Here is a 21,615-nt window from a genome sequence, read left to right on the forward strand (position 1 = left end):
GTGCACATGCAAAGACAACAAGTGCCTGGCTTTCTCAAAGCGCACTGTGTGGCTACTGACACATTATCAGAGCGCCTCATCCTGCGCGACGTTACAGCGGCTGCAGCTGTGTCTGCATCTGGATGTGGCTGATTGACGTCTGTGGTCAGCAGTTCAGATATGAAGCAGGAAACATTCTCCAGGTCCTGTCTCTCGTTTTGAGACCTGTGTGTTTGACAGGTGATCTGCTGATTGACTGTCTAAAAAAGAGAACTGGTCGCCGCTGGAGTGAAGTGGGAGATTAATTGGACCCCCACAGGGCGAGCTGGTGTCCCCATAAAATATAATACAGTCCACAGTCCGTGATAGTGAATGTCTGTGTTTCTTTACCAGCTCGTTGTGTCTCTGTACAGGATGCAGTGACCCTCATTAAGCTGACAGATGTTCACTTTACCCAGCAATCACAACTTTACACTATTTCCAATGTGGCTCGTGCTGCATTCATGTTTCCTAATTTTGTCAGATAAATATTTTAAATCCACAATTCCTTGTTGGGTCCAAACCGAGTGTCCTCCAAACAGCAAACATGGAAACAGAAAAGTGAATTCCTAGCTACACTTGCTGTTAGCCAGTCCGTTAGCTGAAACCACGTAACACAAAACTACGATTTTGTCGTTTGTTCTTTTGTGTTATTTGAACATCGTTTGGATGATGTGTTCACAATCTCTGTACTTACAATTTTTCCTCCAAAGACTTTAAAGAAAACTGATTAGAAAGTAAATAATCCACCTCATTCATGTTCATGCTAACGCCCGCCATACTACGAACTATCCTCACTGTACTGTAGCTACTGCGCTGTGATTGGTCAGAGGTCAGCCTTATGAATGGGCACGACACCTGTCAATCACAATCGAATGGAAGCTTACTCTACTGTGCTTGGGCTGAATACATTTACCCCATTCACAGGAAAAAACCCAACATATATCATATATCCTGGGTTGTTTCTGTCACTTTTTGGTGCTGTTGCTGCTCTAGGTTCTACCAAAATTCAAAACAATATGTTCTAAGGTTTTTAATAATAGTTTTTCAGCTTTACTGTAAAAGATAGGGGGGGCTTAGCCCTGTAAGCTCATATATACCAGCCGTCCCTGAGTGTTCCTGTCTCCTTGTGTGTTTCCTCATTCAGAATGTCTAATGTCTAAACCAGTGTTTATTTCAAACTCAATATCATGTCCATTCACTACCAATATTGTCTACATGGCTCCACTCTCTCTTCTTCCTCATCATCCTCTAGCCTGTGTGTTATCCCTTCGATTGTTTCCCCAGCTCTGTATGTCTCTATTATCGTCCGAGGCAAGAGGAGAGACTTTAAGTCTGGCAGCAATATATGCTGATTTAATTCCAAATAATCCCATATATCAATATTTACTTGGGAAAGCCCTCAAATGAAGATTTTTGAACTCAAAAACATCACTGTGGCACATTAAGGGTGGACTTAGAAATAAAAAATATAGTCTAAAACGTGGCCATAAGAGATCTTTTTTGTAATTAATCTAAATGAATTTTATTGGACAGCATTTGACACCAACCATGGGGTGGCAGCTGGAGTGGCTGGGTGTTTTTATGCCACCCCTCTAGATCTGCCCCTGTCACAAAGATACACAGTCCAGGACATCTGTTTAACTGCTATTTATTGCACCATTCAAACACCCTGCACAGTCACTACTCACTCTGATTAACTTCCTCTTAACGTCGGAGGCAGGCCACCGTTCATTCTTATGGAAGCTGCTCAGTGGCACAATAAAGGTTAAACTTTACCTGGACCCTCCTCATAGTGAGGCCCATAGAGCAAGCTCACTGGAGACTTCTGTAAACTTCCAGTTTAATGAAACTGGGACAGATAATTAATCTTCCAACAGCAGACGGCTGAAGTTGCACTCGTCATATCCCAGTATGTAAGAGTGAATCAGAGTTGTTCTCACCATCACCTTTATAAATTAAATATAAATCACTTTTAAGACAAAATGTTCCCACTTACCTACAACCAGCTGAACAGCAGTCTCTCCCAGTTGTGGACTGAAGAATCTGTATCTTCCCTCATCAGATAGTTTCACTTTGGAGAGTTTCAGTGAAATGTTTCCCTGCTTCAGTTGATCAGTGAACAGAGATGTTCTTCCCTCATAGGACGGATGCTTCATACTCTCTATTTCCTTACCGTCACGCCGCACAAGGACAAATCTGGGGTTCAGGTCAGGTCTACCCCACTCCAGAGTCAGACCGAAAGCATCCATGACAGGGTCCAGGTGACACGGAAAAATGACGTCCTCATCAACCATTGCTACTATTGTCTCTGTAAGACAAACCACCTTATGCTGACCTGAAAAGAAAAAGAGCTTTTAATCTGAATTTCTACAGTAAAGGCACAGTACAGTCGTACATATACTCCAAATCTGGATGACAAGCAGTTTATCAAGAACATACATACAGCTGTACATGTTTTTACATCAACAAGTGATGTGTTTCATTTACCTCTACATGAGTGTATCAGGCTGAGGAAGACAACGGTGTGGAAGACCAGGACAGTGAACGCCCCAGACTGAAGGTTAAAGGACTGACTGACCCTCACAGGAAGCATCCTGGAGCTCTGAAACTAGAAACAGGAACACTGTAGGATGGTACCATTGACAGTATAGAAATAGTGAAGAACTGTAATGTTCTGTTTAGGGTCCTGTAGATCCTGGGTCCTCTTCAGCAGCAAAGAACAGATTTTACATTGTTGGCTTTGAAGTACAGATTGGCTTTGAAGTATACTTCATAAAATGACACATTTAGTCAGTTTGACATCTCAGAGACTGTAAAACTGTTAAATACAGTTGATCTGTATGAACAGCACTCACACACACAGCAGAGGGGTGTGTGGGAGCCCAAACAATGAGGAAGTGAAGCCAATGTTAAACTAAAGAGTGCACTCTGAGTCCTTCACTGTTGACTTTGACTTTGTCTCAGAGTTTAGTTTCACTTTCACTTAGAACAAAAAGAGCAATAATGTGAACACAAATTTGTAACAGATCTTCTGAGACTGACTTCATTTAAAGAGGCACATTGAATGAAGACACTGTTTTTTATAACTAGATTTGAACACTCTGTGATTTTCATAAAGGACTCAGTTGATCCGGACGTCCACTGATCTTAAAATAAAATAACCTCTAAATAACCTGCAGGCTCTTAAAGTCAGCAGCTGGAATATGAAACTATGGAATCCAGTCTTAATTTACTATAATAACATGCTCCAGCTGCAGCAGCCTGTCTCACTGCCCAGGTGTAACAGGTGTTTATGACACAGAGGAGGAGAGTGATCTGTTTCTACATCAAATAACAATATTATAGTCATAATATTGCAGAGGTCATATAAAGTCAGAGGACACAGTAACACTGATAGAAACGTCTGCATACCTGTCGTCCGTTTGTCTGTGGAAGTCTGCAGGACGGACAGCCACTGACTGTACATACAGGGATCCAACGGCCAAAGTCTGAAACCACAGAGGGAGGAGGAGGGGCTGCTCGTTCCGCTCACCTGGACGAACCACTGGGTTCACTGTTCAGCCTGGTGACTATTGAACCATTCAGTAAACCCAATGCTGCACAGTGTGCATATGTAATATAGTATTCATGTAAATTATATACAAATATTAGAATAAAAAGATGATCTTACAATAAAAGTGTGAGATCACTTTAATGTACAGAAAGATTATTTGTTTTTTTTCCTGTTAGTTTACGTTACATCTGTGAGCATCTTCTCTTCCGTCTTTTCTTCTGAATGAAACAATTATAACATTTCTCCTGGAAGAGTATTCCTGACATGCTAGTTTGAAATATTTCCAGCAGGGGGCAGGGTTGGGCTTCTAGTGTGTGAATAATGAGGCTGAGGTATAAAGGCAGACTCCACCTGTACACTTGGAAATGTTCATTTGTAACACAAAGACTGATAACATGAACAAACACATCAGTAGATCCACTGAAAGTGAACAAAGTGTCCCGATAACCTTTCAATAACTGAACACTGTGTGAGTTTCATAAAGGACTCAGCTGACCCTGATGTCCACTGGTTTTAATACAACCTCTCTTAAAGTGGACTGATGAAATCCATTTGAATCTACATGTTCTGATTAATTTCATGCTATTATTGTGAAAGACATCCAGCTGTGGTACGTCACTCCCCAGGTGTAAAATTATTTTATGGAACAGATGTAGTGGATGATCTTTTATCTAAAATAACAATAAAAAAATGGTATTTTCTATGTGATATAAAGTCACACAGGATACAAACCTTTATTTAACCATCTGAATACCTGTCTGTGGAAGTGTGCAGAAGGAAGAAGAGGAGGAGGAGCTGCTTCTTCCGGTCACCTGGACGAACCACTGGGTTCAGCTTTATATTATTATTGGATGTAACATCTGTTTGCTTCTTGTTTTTTCTTTTCTTTTTAGTAAAACATCATGGTGTGTTGTCATGGTGACCACAGAAACAGCTCTGTATGTCTGTGTTTACTTTAACGTTACTTTGAGATATCACCTTCCTGCTGCTGCTTCACAATAAAAGCTTTTCCATTGGCGAACTAGCGGGAGGCTTTTATTGTGAAGCAGATACAGGAAATGCTTAGGTAACTCAGGTGTTTGCATGTGAGTAAAAACCGGTCGGTTATCGGACCGTCAGTGTAACGTTAACGTTACCGGTACTGAAATAAAGCCCCGGTAAGTACCTGTAGGCTTAATATAACATTACTAACTCACATTGTGTTCACGTCTTATAATTAAGTTTGCTTATATTTGACCAATACTTTACGTTTGTAGCTACAAGTCATTATTTATGTCTGAATAAAAAGAGAAAATCCCATAAATCATCTGATTGTGTGCAGATTCTAGCCTTTCAGTAACTATTATTATTATTATATAAAGACCTGTCTTATGTTAGAGCAGATATGGGTTAAAGCTAATGTAATGCTACATATTAAAAACTGCAATGTGCTTAACTGTGACTCTTCTGCTATTTCAAAGCAGTAGGGCAGGAACATCCACCTATTGTGGTGAATTAGAAAATGTACTTTGCAGGTTTATTTATTTATTTTATGTAATGTTTGTTTCGGTTGAGTGCATGCAGTCATTGTAAGGACCCGGGAAAATTCTACCAATAACTGTCTGCTTATTTCTTATTATCTCTTTTTTAACCATCATGTTGGAATATTTCAGGTCCTAAAAGATGGTTCATGACGATTCACTGATATTGGGTATCAGTGTTTTTGTTTCAGAAACATGTATTAGATGATTGGTTGATGCTCTTGTTCTCGTTCTGAATAGATTATTAGTAGATCTCCAGTTCTCTTAAAAGCAAGTAATGGATTGTGTTATTTAATTTGTTCCGTTAACATGTTGAATTTCAGATCCAGGTTGAGATATCCTTTATTTGCTCCCATCTTCTTTAATGTGATGTAGGCAGCACTGCTGAACTTGCCTGTGGTATAATAATAAGTCAGACTTTTCTATTGAAAAAAGTTATGTTTCCTTTCCTAATATCCCTTTGTTGTTGTTGTTTTTTCCAGATTTGAATGTTGCACTGTAAAGGTTGCAGTCCAGAGACCATGGCGTTGTTATTTGGGATCAAGAAGAGACATAATGATAAGAAGATGGCCGGAACCTTTGCATACAAGAGAGACAACATCAGAGACAATCCTACGATCACAAGTTCAAGATCATCTTGCCAGGACTGTTCACTGTGGCAGAGGTACGAAATGCTTGGCTATAATCAGTTTTTTAGTCATTAGATGCATACCAGTGTATGTGGAAGAGTTGTAATAGCTCACAGAACTCCAGTTGCATATGGGAATGTTTATCATTCTGTGTAACATGTAACAATGGGCACTGAAAGGAAGCAGGCAGCGCCTCGGGGCACTTCTGCCTAATGTGTGTTCCTGGTCTTACTGTAAGTAGAAGTTCTTAGTAGGTACCATAACAATAATATGTTGTGTTTGCGGATATTGTGTTTTCAGGTGGAAACAGAATGTGTGAGGCTTACTACTGCTCCTCTTCTCTCAGAGTTTGAGTTGAGTCTGCCCAGCTCATCAGAGAATGGAGGCTCTGCAGGTAGGTTCTGCTATTGGTAGAAAACATTACAAGTTGACGTTGACTGTTCTACTTTGACAGGTATAGGGACTAGCAAACAGTTAGAAACTAATCACATCTGTGAATGCAACCTAATGACTATAGAGATATTGAAACAAAGAAGCAATGTGCTTAACTAGTTCAAGTGGTTGTTACCTTGTGTGACCATTAATGTCCATGTGAATGTTGGTTGGTCATTGTGTACACGTCTATCTCTACAGTTGAAATGTCATCCATTTCACATCCTTATAGCAATGTGAGGTCTATATGTTTGCAGTCCTAAAGTATTTCTGTATTTTCTTTCTGTCTCTCTTTAGAATGAAACTGTTGAAGACCTGAACGTACTACTACTCTTGTTACTTAGTTAGTTTATTACTGAGGTCGTAGTGTGTGCTGGTGGTGTACTGAATGTGTATTGTACTGAATGTGTTCCTAATATTGTGTCTACCCCAACAAGTTAATATTTTGTATTTTGTAACTATTTACTTGTTGACACAATGTAAACAAAAACTGAACATTTTCTAAGTTTAGTGAAAGAAAAAATGAATTGGATTGCATTAGATTACACATAAAGTGCTTGGAGAGTGTATAATTAATAATATAAAATGATATCTTTTATAATTTTGATAAAATGTTCCCGCACTACTTATGTGTATACACTTTTATACACACAGCACTGTTTGAAGTATCATGCTATTGTCATTAAATTATGTAAGAGAAACTGGAAATGCAAGTTACTTTTTGGAATTAAGCAAAATCTGTTTGTTAATTCATAGTTTGGTTTTGTTCTTTCTTTCTTAATATGTAGCTGATTCAGATGCTATGTCTGTTTAGAAGGACCTTCGACAAGTCATCCTTGGTACCTACAGCATCAGATGACTCCTTCAGTCAATGTTGGAATTGTGATCGAGGGTGTTGAAGTTCATCACCTCTGCATGTGCACTCTTAATGGGTGTAATATATGCACTGAACCTGTTCTCCTCAGGAACTAAAAGCCTTCTTTCAAGTGCTTCAGAAACTTCTTCCTTCAAGTGGATTCTCAGACTCTCAACCAAGGTACAAATGCTCAATTGTGATGGATATTTTTCAGACTTTTCAAGCCGCACCAAAAACAAATGCAAAGAAGATGGACTGTCAGACTGTCTTCCATATACCCCAAACTACTACTACTACTACAAATACTTGAAGACAATTATACAACACAAGTTGACACATTTTTTGTGCCCCCCGCCCCACAAAATCAGTGTTGACAGCAGCATGTGTTGTTAGATGGTTAGACTTGTTCCAGAAAAAATGGAAAACTTCAAATCTGTTGTATTGTTAGACTATAATAGAGCAACAATTCAATTAGTGGAATCGATTAGTTGTCAGCTGTTCTATTGATACAGTATACAGCTATTTTGTGATGATTGATTCATTATTTAAAAATGTCTAAATTCTCTGATTTAAGCTTATGTGAATATGTTCTGGTTTCTGTGGTCCTCTATGACAGTAATCTGAATATTTGAGAAAATCTGAATATTCAAGAAAATGATCAACAGATGAATCAGTAAAGACAATTGTCAGTTACAGCTATAGACCATAATTCTGACAAATAAACTGATGTTTTGTTGTTTGTGTTGGTTTAATGATGGTATGGTTTATTTTATGTAGGGCTGCAACTAGTGATTGTTTCCATTGTTGATTCATATGTCGACAGACCACAACCCAAATATATTTAGTGTACTGACATACATAACTACAGAACCCAGAAAATATTCACATGTAAGAAACTGGAACCGCCTTTTCAAACGATTGAGAAATGTAAGTAGTGGGCAGTTAATGTTTTGTCAGTTCATCTGCATAACGCTGAGGGTGCCAGAAATGTTACTGTATTGGTTTATTTTCTGACCATTGGTGAATAAAGGAAATGATAAATGTTGACAAAATAAAATGTATTAAAGTCAGTGGAGAGTGTACATTTGTGTCAGTCGCACACAACTAGTCCCATTCATACACACTGAACACACACAGTGATTGTGTGGAAGTTTAGGACCTTTCATTCATAGCTTCATACAGACTGACTCTGATCACTCTGGGGAAGAAGAGGGAGAAGAAATGAGAAGAAGATGATGATGATGATGATGATGATGATGATGGTGTGGTAATTTCATATGACAGATTAATAAATAAATAATATAAAACTTTACAAATACAATGAAATAAAATACATTTAAATATTTGTTAACTAAATTAAGTTAAAATGATAATAACAGCACTGTTATAGAGACAGGATGATTTATTAACAACTCAAAGACAATCACATTCAGTCCAGTAGAGTCAAATATGAGATGAACAAAGTTTTATATCATTAATTCAACTTTTCTGTTCTGGTGACATGAACTTGAAGTCTGCCTCAGTGAACTCAGCTGTTATATTGATCGTACCAGTTTTATTCTGTTTCTGTTTTTATTATTATTATTGTTTATTTTATACATATTTGATTCAATGTGTGTACATACGTATGTGTTTGTCATATACAAGGTCTTTTATTTGTGATTTTACAACACAGGGTTTCACAATCAAATGCAGGTTGTAGTTCATTAATAACTCATAAACAAAAAATATATACCAAAGATATTTACAGTAAAGTTTATTAATAAGTCATAAAAATAAAAGTACTGAAGAATGATCAAACAAACAAAGAAAATCTACTTTACCTATCATCTTCATCAAAGGTCTTCATCTGAATCACTCTGACTCTCTGATTCTTCTGGACTCAATGTTTTAATAATTTCCTCCTTTTCTTTTGTTGCTTTCATTATCTTCTGTGTCACCACACTTTCACTACTCTTCATTCCCTCCAGTAGTCTCTGGTTCTTCTCCAGCTCTTTCTGGAGTTCTGCCTTCTTCCTCTCCAGATCTTTCAGGACTGCTTCATCTTCCTCTGCTGCTTCTTTCTGTGTTTCAGGGTCCATCTGGTCTTCCTCTCTGTTCACTGACTGTAGCTTCCTCTCAGTCTGCTCTCTCTGTCTCTCTACCTCTTCCAGCTGCTCTTTCACTTCATTTATCTGCTCCTCCTTATCCTTTATCTGTGTCTTATATCTAGAAAGTCTTTCTTCAAATTTCTCCACTTCTCTTTCTTTTGCCTTTAGCTTTTTCAGAAGGTTTTCCTTCTCTTTGTCATTCAGTGTCTCTCTTTCTTCTGTTTCATTGTCTGCAGACTGTATTTTCTCTTCTTCTCCTTCTGTCTGCAGATTATTTTCTGTCTGTCCTCCTTCCATCAGCTGCTCTGAGTTGTTCCTTACAGGTTTAGTCTCATCTTCTTTGTTCCTCTGATCACTTTCAGCTGGATTTGGAGCGTCTCTTTCTTCATCGACTGCTGTCTCTGTCCCTTCACTGACAGCACACTGAGCTCTGTCTGATTCTCTTTGGTGTGTCTCCTCGACTGTTTGACTTTGAAGACCTGTTTGTTCTTCGTCCACATTGTTAGTTGTCTCTCTTTCTGCTGTCAGCCGTTCTTCATGTTTTTCTTCCTCCATCAAACACTGAACTTCATCTGTAGACTTTATTTTCTCCTCTTCTTCTGTCTGCAGATTATTTTCTGTCTGTCTCTCAGTTGGATTCGGAGGATCTCTTCTTTCATTGATTGGTTTCGTCTCTGTCTCTTCTTGACCCTCGTCTCCTTCTGCCAGGGGTTGGTCAGTCTGTCTTTCTCCCTCCACTGAAAACTGAAGCTCTGTCCCTTCACTGACAGCACACTGAGCTCTGTCTGATTCTCTTTGGTGTGTCTCCTCGACTGTTTGACTTTGAAGACCTGTTTGTTCTTCGTCCACATTGTTAGTTGTCTCTCTCTCTGCTGTTAGTTGTCCTCTGTCTGTTTCTCTTCCCATCAGTGACTCCAGTTCTGAATTGTTACTTATAGAGTTGCTCTTCTTCTCTCTCACTCTCAGTGTTTCTTCATCCTCGTGGTGCTTCTTGTTCCCTGCGTGCACAAACAATGAACAGATCTTACATCACATTTTTCTGGGCTCATTCTGATTTTCCATAAATGTCTGAAGCTGAAGAGGAATGAGTTGTAAAAGCACAGCAGAGGTGTTGAAGAAGAAGAGATTTTGTTGCGTTTAAAAAGAAAAACTTAAAGGACCAGTGTGGATTTTGTGTCATATAGCCATTAATGTTGCAGTTTGTAACCATGTGAATACAGCTCAGTCTTCCATGCGTGTAAGAGTGTGTAATCAAGGTTAAAAATCTATATTAAAAAGAGCTAAATTCATATTAAAAAGTCAATTCATGAAGTACGTTATTAATGTTAAAAACTGATATCTGTCTAAAAAGCAATTCAACTGTGATAGAGAGAAGATAAATAGGAAGTTTATTTTTAAGGAGACGTGCTGTCAGCCAATCAGGAGCTAAGTTCACGTCACCTTGAGCTGCTGGAAGAACAGCGAGAAAACCCCGCGCTGAGAACGATTCCTACCTCGTGAAGATAAAGCAATAGAAGTTGTTGAAACTGATTAAAAACTGATTGAAATGATCCAGTGTGGAGCCCTGAACCTGTGAGAGTGCAGTCGGAGAGACCTGACGTCTCCCTCACTTTTATCAGGCTAAGCGCTAGCCGCTAACTTTTGCTGACACAAAGCGCTAGCTGAGATGCTAACTAGCACAATGGCAGACGCCATTCACTAATGCTAAAACCATTAGCTTGATATTTTAAAGCTGCAAACTTAATCCAATGCTGTGTAATATGTTGGTTTGTATAATTGTTACACACTGAACTGTGGAATGTGTTGATTTAGCACTTGTATCTGTACATTTTAGGCACATTAAGCCATATTTTAATTATCTTTGAATGTTACATTTTATTTGAGATCTAAACGTCCCATCACACAGCAGAGGGTCCAACATGTGTGTGCTTACTGGTATCTATGTTAGTTTGTATTCTAATCGCTATGTGAACAGGATATTCTCCTATTATTATATTGAAGAGGTTTCTCAATAATTATCTGATACTTTGAGAATATTTTGAGAATGTTTGTTACTGATATTGTGATGTCATATTACAATGATTGTTCAGTATAATGAGATGAGGATTTAACATGATTTATTTTCTATAGTTCATGATCGAAAGCTAAAAAAGCTAAACGAATGTTCTGACCTTACTCACTGTAGGTCAGGTTTTTTTTGTTGGACCTTTGATCTACCTGGATGTTGGAGCCTGGATCGAGACGTTGATGGCGAGCCACTGCAGACTTCATTACATACACATACACATACTTACACCACCAACTGTGCAGTAGGACAAACTCTCTCCTCTTCCTCAGTGGACCGAACAGAATTAAAACTGAAACTGATTTGAAGTGACTGAAAACGGGGAAATTCTGAACTTTAAATTGCAGCTGTGAGTTTTGTTTTTATTTTTCTACTTACCGGGTAAGATTTGTGTCATTTGAAGAGTGTGAATATTTATGTGTTTGATCCTTCCCATCCATGTATTAAAAGAAGAAAGTACAACTGTGTCTGAGTCGTTCCTGGTGTATTGTGTATTGCATTGTGGTTAATCCTGGGCTCCGTAGTCGAACATAGAACTTCTGATCCCACTGGCCATAAATAATCATTATATCGAGTAATCCATTTCTGTTCCCATCTCTAAAGGGTTACAAGTGTATTGTTTGTCCTTTCTGTGCTCCTGTACAGACAGTGGGAATGATCATTTTTGCATCGCAATTTTCATTTTCACTGAAAACCCTACTACAATGTGTTTTCTTACATCTGGAGGACAGTATTTGTAGGCCAGGGCAGCTCTACAGGACTACAGTTCTTCACTATGATGCTGTTTTGTCACATATTTTACCAAAATTTGTAGCTTTTGCGATTTGGATATTGCACTTGGCCATATTGCAATTTTGGTAATATTTCGATTAATTGTGCAGCTCCAATTTTTACCAACAGATCCTCCTAAATGTTACACACTGGACCTGTAACTCATGTCAGAAGGTCATTTCAACATTACAATTCTCTGAAAATGCTGAACTGTCATCTGACGTTTCAAGACTAAAAGCAATCGCCACAGACTTCAGTTGTGTAGTTCAATATGTTAAAAACTGAAAGTAATGTCTCCACATGAAGGAGCTGTGACAGTTTATTATTTTATAAAGTTACTGACTTACTGATTTTGTTCTGTCTCCATTTCCACACAACAAAGACAACTGCAAGAACTAACAGGATGACAACAACCGAACCAATGATGATAGGAGCAGATGAACTGGAACCAGACGGGCCTTCAAAGAATTCATCTGAAATGAAAGAATAAAGATCAGAATATATATACAGACACACATATATGTTTATTTATCTATAATATATGTATTTATATACGATATAACAGTTTATAGCAAAGAACATTTGTATCTTCATTTTAATAGTATTTCTACCTGGAACATAGATGTGTGTCTCTCTGGTCTGGTTGATGTCCTTCTGTTGGACTCTACAGGTGAAGTTGTTGCTGTGTCTCTTCTCCACAGTCACTCTGCTGCTGACAGTATAGAGGTCATCAGGACCTCTGACTGTCTCTGTAGGTCCAGCAGAGAGGAGGTTTCCCTCACCGTCCAGCCAGACCACCTCAGGCTCTGGATACCAGCCTTTAGACTCACACTGTAGAACCACGCTGCTGCTGATTATGGTCTTCTGGATATCAGGTGAGGAGACAGAACCTAAAGAGGAGACAATTGAGAAGTTTTTAGTTTTACAGTTCGCCTGCTCACATTACTGCCGTAACCTTCTTCTGTGGCCCAAGGTAGCAGACCTTTACTTAACTATATTATTTTGGGAGTGACATTTTGATTTGCTCTGTATATTCTCCATTTAAGCTCCATCTTCCACAATGTGATGATATGCAAATATACCTTCCACTAAATCTGGGATATTCCAACTCCATCACATTCATCCTAAAATGCCTCCAGGATGTGAAATATTGGATGGCAAAAGAATTGCCTCTTCTTTATTCTCTGTGTTCAGGAGTTCACTCTGATGAGGAAGAATGTTTATATTCAATATTCTTCCCTGAATGAACTTCATGTACGTTAAATATCTGAAATTACTCAAATTGTACATCATGTTGTCATGAGCATGAAGTTTCAGTGGAGAGTCTGCGGCTACAGAGAACTGCATGGGTCAGAGGACCAATCCAGCCAGAAGAGCTGCTTCTGCAACTACCATCAATCTGCAGCTCTCAAATAGTTGATTTAACAACAGTAGAGAGCTAAATGGTACGAGTAAATTCCTAGTATGACACTGTGCAAGCGTGAATCAGAGTTGTTCTCACCATAACTTTAACAATTAGAGTTAAAAACACAAAATATACTGACTTACCTACAACCAGCTGAACAGCAGTCTCTCCCAGTTGTGGACTGAAGAATCTGTATCTTCCCTCATCAGATAGTTTCACTTTGGAGAGTTTCAGTGAAATGTTTCCCTGCTCCAGTTGATCAGTGAACAGAGATGTTCTTCCCTCAAAGGACGGATGTTTTTTACTCTCTAGTTCCACACCATCACGCCACACAAGGACATATATGGGGTTCAGGTCAGGTCTCCTCCACTCCAGAGTCAGACCAAAAGCATCCATGACAGGGTGCAGGTAACACGGCAAAATGACGTCCTCACCAACCATTGCTACTATTGGCTGAGACGGACCAACCACCTTAGGCTGACCTGAAAAGAAACAGCTTTTAATGTTAATTTCTACCGCAAAGGCAGAGAACACTTGTTTAAAACAGCCTCATCAGACTGTTAGTGATGTGTTTAATTTACCTCTACATGAGTGTATCAGGCTGAGGAAGACAACACTGTGGAAAACCAGGACAGTGAACACCCCAGACTGAAGGTTAAAGGACTGACTGACCCTCACAGGAAGCATCCTGGAGCTCTGAACCTGGAAATAAAACAACAGGAACACTTTAGGAGAATAACGATACAGAAACACACTTCACACTAATGTTCTGTATTTTTAAACAGCTTCATTAACATTGTTTTACTGCATTAGGTTGTTCCTTCATAACTTTCCCTACTTTCATGAGAAGTGTATGATTTTGATCTGATGACTGACATTAGGCTACTTCTGCTTGGTGTTTCAGAGACTTCAGCTGTAGAACAAGCTTAAATTCAATGAATTTGTACCTGCTATATATCTGTGATAGGTAATAACAGAACGTCCTCTGAAGCACTACCCCTCCAAAATCCAAAATATTTGATTCATTTTGCTCATCAGTGATAGAAATCAGCCTTTCTGAGGTCTGACCCTGAACAAATAATATAAGTCATTAAATAGGATAACATACTGTAACTGTCCTTGCCTGTGAATGCTGTTTTTACAAACAATGAATGTAAATGTGTCCATGCATAATAAGACATAAAACATAAAAAAATGTCCTTTTTGGTTTAATAACAATTCTTCATGTTGATGTCTGTGTTGTCTCATGATCACATGTGTCAGTCCAGTTTGTGGAAAAGAGATGGGTTATACATATTGGGTTTTAATGAGGTCAGACAAAACGGAAAACTTCCGATTGTATAACTATTTTATACAGGGTGTGTAAAAGAGTGTACAAATTGTAAAAAGTAAATTTCAACAAAACACAACAGTTGAATGGTATCAGACCCTTTTCATTGTGATGTCGAAGAAGCCTCAGACAGACACATCTGAATGTGCAGCAGAGGAACAGCTGTCAGAGAGGAGCTTTCTCTTCATGAACTGTAGATTTATGATATTAATATTAATAACCACCCTGACTGTAAGGTGACAGCAGACAGCTCAGTGGCGCTCTCTGCTGCTCGTTCAGGTATATTTCACATCCACGCGGGCGGATCAATGAACGTGTGTTCAGGGTTTGATTGTGAATCTGATTGTTAATCTGATTAATCTGTTAATCTGAGTCCAGATTATAAATGACTTTATAACACACATACAACCATATGAAACCCAGCATGCACCCTGAGCCCTTCACTGTTCACTCTGAGTGTCTGAGAGTTTAGTTTCACTTTCACCTGAAGCAAAAAGAGCGACAATGAGAATAAAAACGTTTGTAGATCCACTGAAACTGACTTTATTTAAAGAGTTACAGTGAATAAAAGCGATTGTTTACAGCAGTGGGGGCTCAGTATGACCCTTTCAATAACGGATGTCTACATGTGTTTATAGGTTCATAAAGGACTCAGCTGATCCTGATGTCCACTGGTTTGAAAACAACCTCTAAATAAGCTGCAGGCTCTTACAGACGGGGTCGGGATGCGGATTTATTAAAATCCATTTGAATCTACATTCACTGTCTAACCTCAGGCTCTCATTCTGAAGGCGTCCAGGTGGGGCCCGTCCCTCCCCAGGTGTACTGACTGTTTCTGACACAGAGGAGACCACACGAAGGCTGAGCTTTAGTTTTTACATCAAACAATAATATTACATATATGACATGAAGCCAGAGACACGCACACGGTACACACAATTATGTATCTAAAAGCCTCCATACCTGTTGTCCGGGTATTCCTGGCGGGCACAGACCGGTCAAAGTCCGCCCAGGGGGGAGGGGCTGCTGTTTCCCGTCATCTGGAATATCACATTAATGAAAATCTATTTAAAAAATCTTATTTCAGCTGTTGAATGTAAGTATAAATGTATGTCTTTATTATTTTGCTGTTGTTAATTATAATATTGCTCCTGGTAAAGGAAGTATTCCTGACATGCTGGTTTGGGTTATATCCAGCAGGGGGCAGAGTTGGCCTTTCATAAATGCTTTAGTATTTGAAAAATGAGGCTGAGATGAATAAGGGCAGAAAAGGAAGAGGAAGAGGAAGAGGCAACAACAAGAGCTAACCTGCTTCACCTGTAGATACAGTTCCATCCGGTTTAAACCCAGAACAATGTGAAGCTTCACAAAACCTGTTCATTCTCCACTGAATGGCCTTCAGTCAATCTGTGGTCACATTCATAGTATGAATATATACAAGAGGTTCCAGCAGTCCTAACTTAAAAAGAACTTGAAGATGAATCCATCATTACGTCCATGTGGATCTGTACTTTGTCCTCTTTGACTGGAAAATTATTTTATTTAATTTTATTTATTATTAATATTAAATTTAGTTTTTTTTTTTTACTTTTTCATTTCGTTTCATGTTTAAACTCTTTTTTTTTACTGGATAATTGACCTTTTTGTTTGTATGAGTATATTAAAATGTCCTAAAACATGTTTGGAGGGATCTTTAAATAGTAACCTGACATTAAATATTATATGATTGAATAAATTACATGTGCAGTCACTTTACTGTCAGTCAAATTCATACATTATATCAGGGTTAGCCAGTAATTCTGTCTCTTTGAAACCCCTAAAGATCTGTGAAAAATCAATGACAGCCCCCAAAATTATGAGGCAGCGTCACATCCCACCCCCAACCCAAGAAGACTTCTACATTTAAAGAGCACAAAGCAGAACAATGGGTCTCCTCTTTGTCCAGCAGGTGGCACTGTCATATTATGATTCACAGTATAGAAGCCTCAAGGTTCAAGGTCACTGTATTTGTACCCGGAGGTAGATTTGGTTTACAGTACAAGACGAAGCATTCCTCTGGACAGAAAATATAAAAACAACAAACAGCTCAAGAGACAAAAAGATAAAAGATAAAGTAAAAGTGCTCCAAGCTCTAAACTAGAGCACTTCCAAAAAGAGATCAATGAACAACCACTAGATTGAAGCCTAACCTGACGTCTGACATCATTCGGGGCCTGTGGTTTCAGGGCTTTCACATTAAATGTCTGTTCACATTGCTGTAGAAACTGCTGGACACACTAATCTGATTGTGATAAAGCTGTGAGCTGTAGCAGGACAACAGGACAGAAAATAAAGAGTCAACTGAAGAATTATCGTGTAAAAATACTTTTAGTAGAATATTTCTCTCAGTTATCTTTCACACTGCAGGCACGGACGTTGAGCTCAGGTTTTGGTCTCTTTCGGGTACAACGGTACCGAGCCTCGCTGTGACCTTCACTGCCCCAACGAATATTTTAAAGAAGTAGCAACTTCAAAAAAGAGAAGTTGAGGATTGCATCAGTTATCGTTTTATCTGTGCTACATCATTTGTACTGATAAAAAAAAAAGCCAATTCATGTCAGGAGGCTGTCACTGTCTCTGTCTCTGTCTCTGTCTCTGTCTCTGTCTCTGCATTTCGTCCTGAACAACCAGCAGGCAGATCACGCTGCGACATCTGATGTTCAGGATGTTTTGGTCTCCACATTTGTTCTTATTCATTCTTGTTTAATTACTGCGGTGCTCATGTTCCTCACTGTCATTTGTGCACTGTCCCTATCCAAAAACAAAGCATTTATTATTATTATTATTATTATTATTATTATTATTATTATTATGATTTAATCTGCCTGGGTTTTTATTTATTTTTTAAGTCGGCACCTTGCCTCTGCCATTAGTGTATGATTGGGTCAGTGTGACATGTTATATAAAGCTCAGTCAACAAATGACGCACACACACACACACACACACACACACACCATAAGACTCAACAATGCTAACATGGAACCATAACTAAACCCTGTGTACTGCAATAGCTCTACATGATTATATCATCGCCTTGATATCTGATCAATAAAGCACCCATATCCTGCTATTACACATAAATCTGGACGGATCTGTCTCCATCAGCATCACATCTTAATGAGTAAAACAAGGAGCATGCACATATCTTCTGCAAATAAATAGAACCATAACGTTTTATTAAAGCGTCTTTTACTTTACATGATCAAAAATCCTGGTGACAAACTTCAATGCCACCGCTGCTCAATAATGGACTGTTCTCTCTAATGAAGCAGATCTACATGTGAGCAATAGAAAATGACTCTTAGATTGTTTCACTGTAAAATAATGATGGTGACGTTTTTATTAACTATCACTGGAGAATGATTTATTTTGATATTTTAGTCCTTTACACTTAAACCAAGAGTTATTCATTGGAGCAAGCCTCGTTCTATATGTGCAGAGTCAGATGAGATGAAGTGGATTAAGAACAGAGGATGAGAATTATTGCTGTTATCATGCGGTCTCCGCTGCTGTGTCACTGTCTGAAGAAGGGTTTACATATTGCAAAATCATTTGAGAAAAAAAGAGGAAGATAATGTGCTCTGCAGCAGTTCACATGCAGGGAGCACACTGATTAATACACATACTTTTTATTGTGCAAACAGACTCATGTTTCCAGTCAAAACAGACAAACCACACTATATGGTCAACTATATGAGCAATCAGTCAGTGTCAGTGAACAATTGGTTGCACACGGTTTTAAATCTCTACCTTTTCACAGCAGCCAATTTCACACAAAACAAGGTAAACACAGTGTCGATTAATGTGCATGGTCCCTGGTAAATTAACAAATAAATAAATCCAACATGCCTGTCTCCACCTCCAGGAGAAAGGCAGTTATTTTTGCTATTCGCCAGATCTGTAAAGTTGCTGCAGAGCCGTCATTAGCCTGTGCACCATCCCTGTTTTGTGTATGTAATACATGTTTCCAACTCACATTGTGGTAAAAAAAAACAGCTGACCATTCCCCAATCCCCGCTCCCCATCGATAGGCCTGTCGAGTCTTCCATTCTCCACATCTCATGTGCACTTCACAAGGATAAATGAATCCGTAGATGCAGATGATTTGCATATGAATGACAGAAAACAGTGGGACCTCTTTTGCTCTCTATATGTATCTGCACCTGAATGACTCCCTACAGCTGCTGCATGCTTTTCAATGACACTGTTAAATATATCAAATACTTATATACAACCTTTTATCATATCATTAGCATGTCAGTAGACACAGAAGAAGAAATGGCACTGGTATGTATATGACCTCTGCATATGTTTTTACCAATCGTGGCTGATAATAATGCGCTCTTGCGTATGGCCAGAGCTTAGTTCCCTGTTTTTTGAGAGATGACAAGACGATTAGCTGTATATAAGGAGTGGTTTTCATCTTCTTCGATGCCTCCACTCAGGTCAGCTGAAGCGACACACACTGGGACGGAAGAAGAGAAGTTAATTCTGCAGCAGGTTTGCTATAAACTCTCTGATCCCCCTCTGACCTTTCTCAGCACGCTCCCTGTCAGTAACACGCCTGTCTCTCTTTGTATTCTAGCGAATCATCATCTTTAGCATCTGCATCAGCTCCAACATGAAGATGCTGACTGTGTCCGCACTTGTTTGTGCCATGATGGCCCTGACTAGAGCGGCTGGTGAGTATCATGCATGGGAAGTGTTACATATTAATGTATTGTACAGTCACAGGTCAATAACTGCACTGTTACACTTTCCAGCTCTTCCAGAGGCATCGCCGGAAAATGATCAAACAGGTCAGTTATGAAGTTCCTGATCAAAGCTGCTTCGTGTTAAATGCTAATGTAACTTCTTTTATTTTATTATATTATAGTGTTTAATATATATAAATCATAACATCAAAATAAATTACTTTAGTATATAATAATTATTTAACATATATAATAATATAATAGTAATATAATAATTCTACATATATAGACTAACTGCAGACAATTATATTTTCTTGTGTTATTTTCAATAATTCTATGTTACGGTCAATCATGCTATGAATTGTATTTTATGCTTAAATGTTGAAATGTTGTTATATTAAGTTATATCATCTTTCAGTTATCATGGCATCAAAATAAAGTGATTTAATATAGTAATATAATAATTACATATATAGAGACTTTAATTAGAGACTCCACATTAACCACCAAACTCTATTTGTTCTCAGCCAAGAGTCACCTGGTCAAGAGGTCAACATCCTGTACCGGTAGATGGTCTGAGTTCAGCGGTCGCTGTTTCCACTACGTTCCAAGACCCATGACTTGGGCCAAAGCTGAGGTAATGAGTCAGTGCAGGATGCCGCTACAGTACGTTTATTCTGTCTGCATATACATGGACATTTGGTTTATTTCCTCTGTAGAAAAACTGCCTGACCATGGGTGGAAACCTTGCATCCGTTCACAACGAACTGGAGTACCATGAGCTTCAGAGGCTGATAATGAGCGCCAGTTATGAGTATAAAGAAACATGGATTGGAGGCTCTGACGCACAAGAGGTATTTTAGTTATGAGTGCAAATACTTCACACCAAATACCAAAAATATTAATACAATGCCACGAAAAATTATAATACATTTATGTATTATGTATTACTCACACTAAAATTATTATATTATATTTTCTTTACTTTATTGCTGTACTGTATATACTATTGTGTTACACTATGTCATTACATTTCACCTTATATTCTATTTTATAATCCATATTACATTTCTATTATATTTCCATATTAATATGAACAGCACTAATTATTATTACTTATGATCATATATTATATTATATTATACATTATTCTGGTGGACGCTGTTATAGAAGATGGTTTCATGTCACTCATACTTTGCTGCCAGTAATTACATCACTCTGTCATTTCACCCAGTGGGTGGAGGGTACTGTGCGTAAATAGCTTTTCTTGTCATTTCTTATTTAATTTCTCTCGTCTAGTTTTCTCCTTTTATGTAAATTTACTGATATCTACTTAAAATCTTTTAATTTCATGTTATATTCAATTTTGTCTGTGTCCTAGGAGAACCAGTGGTTCTGGAGCGATGGTACACCTTTCGACTACATGAACTGGTGTCCTGGAGAGCCTAATAACCACAGCGGCAGGCAGAGTTGCTTACAAATAAACCATGGAGGTAAGACAGCATAATGACAATGATACTTGGTTGAAATTTTCCAAATAACGAATGTCTATTTTATTGTTAAAATTCAAAATGATGAATGTCAGACAAACAGATCAGATAAAACAGACTGTGGTCTAGCAAAGAAGGTTGTTCTGAATCAGATAGTTTTTGATTTTATTAAATGATTTTACAGGTTCAGTGACCACAGTGTATCCATCAAGATAAATTAGAAACATCGGCTTGAGGTTTTGGTTTGTGTTGCATTTACTGACTCCTTCTTTTTGGTTCTTGCAGCTCAAAAGTGCTGGGATGACTATCATTGCCACTTTAAAAAACCATCGGTCTGTGTCAAGAAAATCTGAGGCTTCCTGTGCTGACACAGAGGCACGAAGGCATCTGTCTTTGTACCATCAGTCTCACATCGAGCAGACATTTCTTTATCTACTTTCATATCTTTATCGCTGTGACGCTGTTTAAGGAACGAAACGACAAGCCACATAAACTGGAGCTGGACTGTCTCTTGTGTCTTTAATAAGAGCAGATTGTGTTATGAAAAGAATGCTTTAAGCACAACCTAACCTATATTCTGCAGAGTGAACTGATATTTCTTTATGCAACAATAAAAGGCATTAGAACAAGTTGGTCTGTCATATATATTTTATTACAGTGTGGGTAAATATATTGCATCTCAAAGAAATATAACTATAACACTATATAATACTGTACAC

General features: G+C 38.3%; 2 protein-coding genes across 2 annotated transcripts in view; one reads left to right on the forward strand and one right to left on the reverse strand.

The window, feature by feature from the left end:
• Positions 1-21,615, reverse strand: part of LOC127349583 (uncharacterized) — a 70,171-nt gene that overhangs the window by 9,222 nt on the left and 39,334 nt on the right. The window lies entirely within an intron of this gene.
• On the forward strand, positions 19,141-21,525 carry LOC127379601 (type-2 ice-structuring protein-like). The gene is made up of 7 exons (XM_051429414.1): positions 19,141-19,212; positions 19,298-19,394; positions 19,476-19,511; positions 19,934-20,043; positions 20,126-20,260; positions 20,788-20,899; positions 21,182-21,525. The coding sequence occupies exons 1-7, from the start codon at positions 19,144-19,146 to the stop codon at positions 21,247-21,249; spliced, it is 627 nt and encodes a 208-aa protein (XP_051285374.1). The 5' UTR covers positions 19,141-19,143; the 3' UTR covers positions 21,250-21,525.

The sequence above is a fragment of the Dicentrarchus labrax genome, unplaced genomic scaffold, assembly GCF_905237075.1.
Source record: "Dicentrarchus labrax unplaced genomic scaffold, dlabrax2021, whole genome shotgun sequence".
NCBI classification, from domain to species: domain Eukaryota; kingdom Metazoa; phylum Chordata; class Actinopteri; family Moronidae; genus Dicentrarchus; species Dicentrarchus labrax.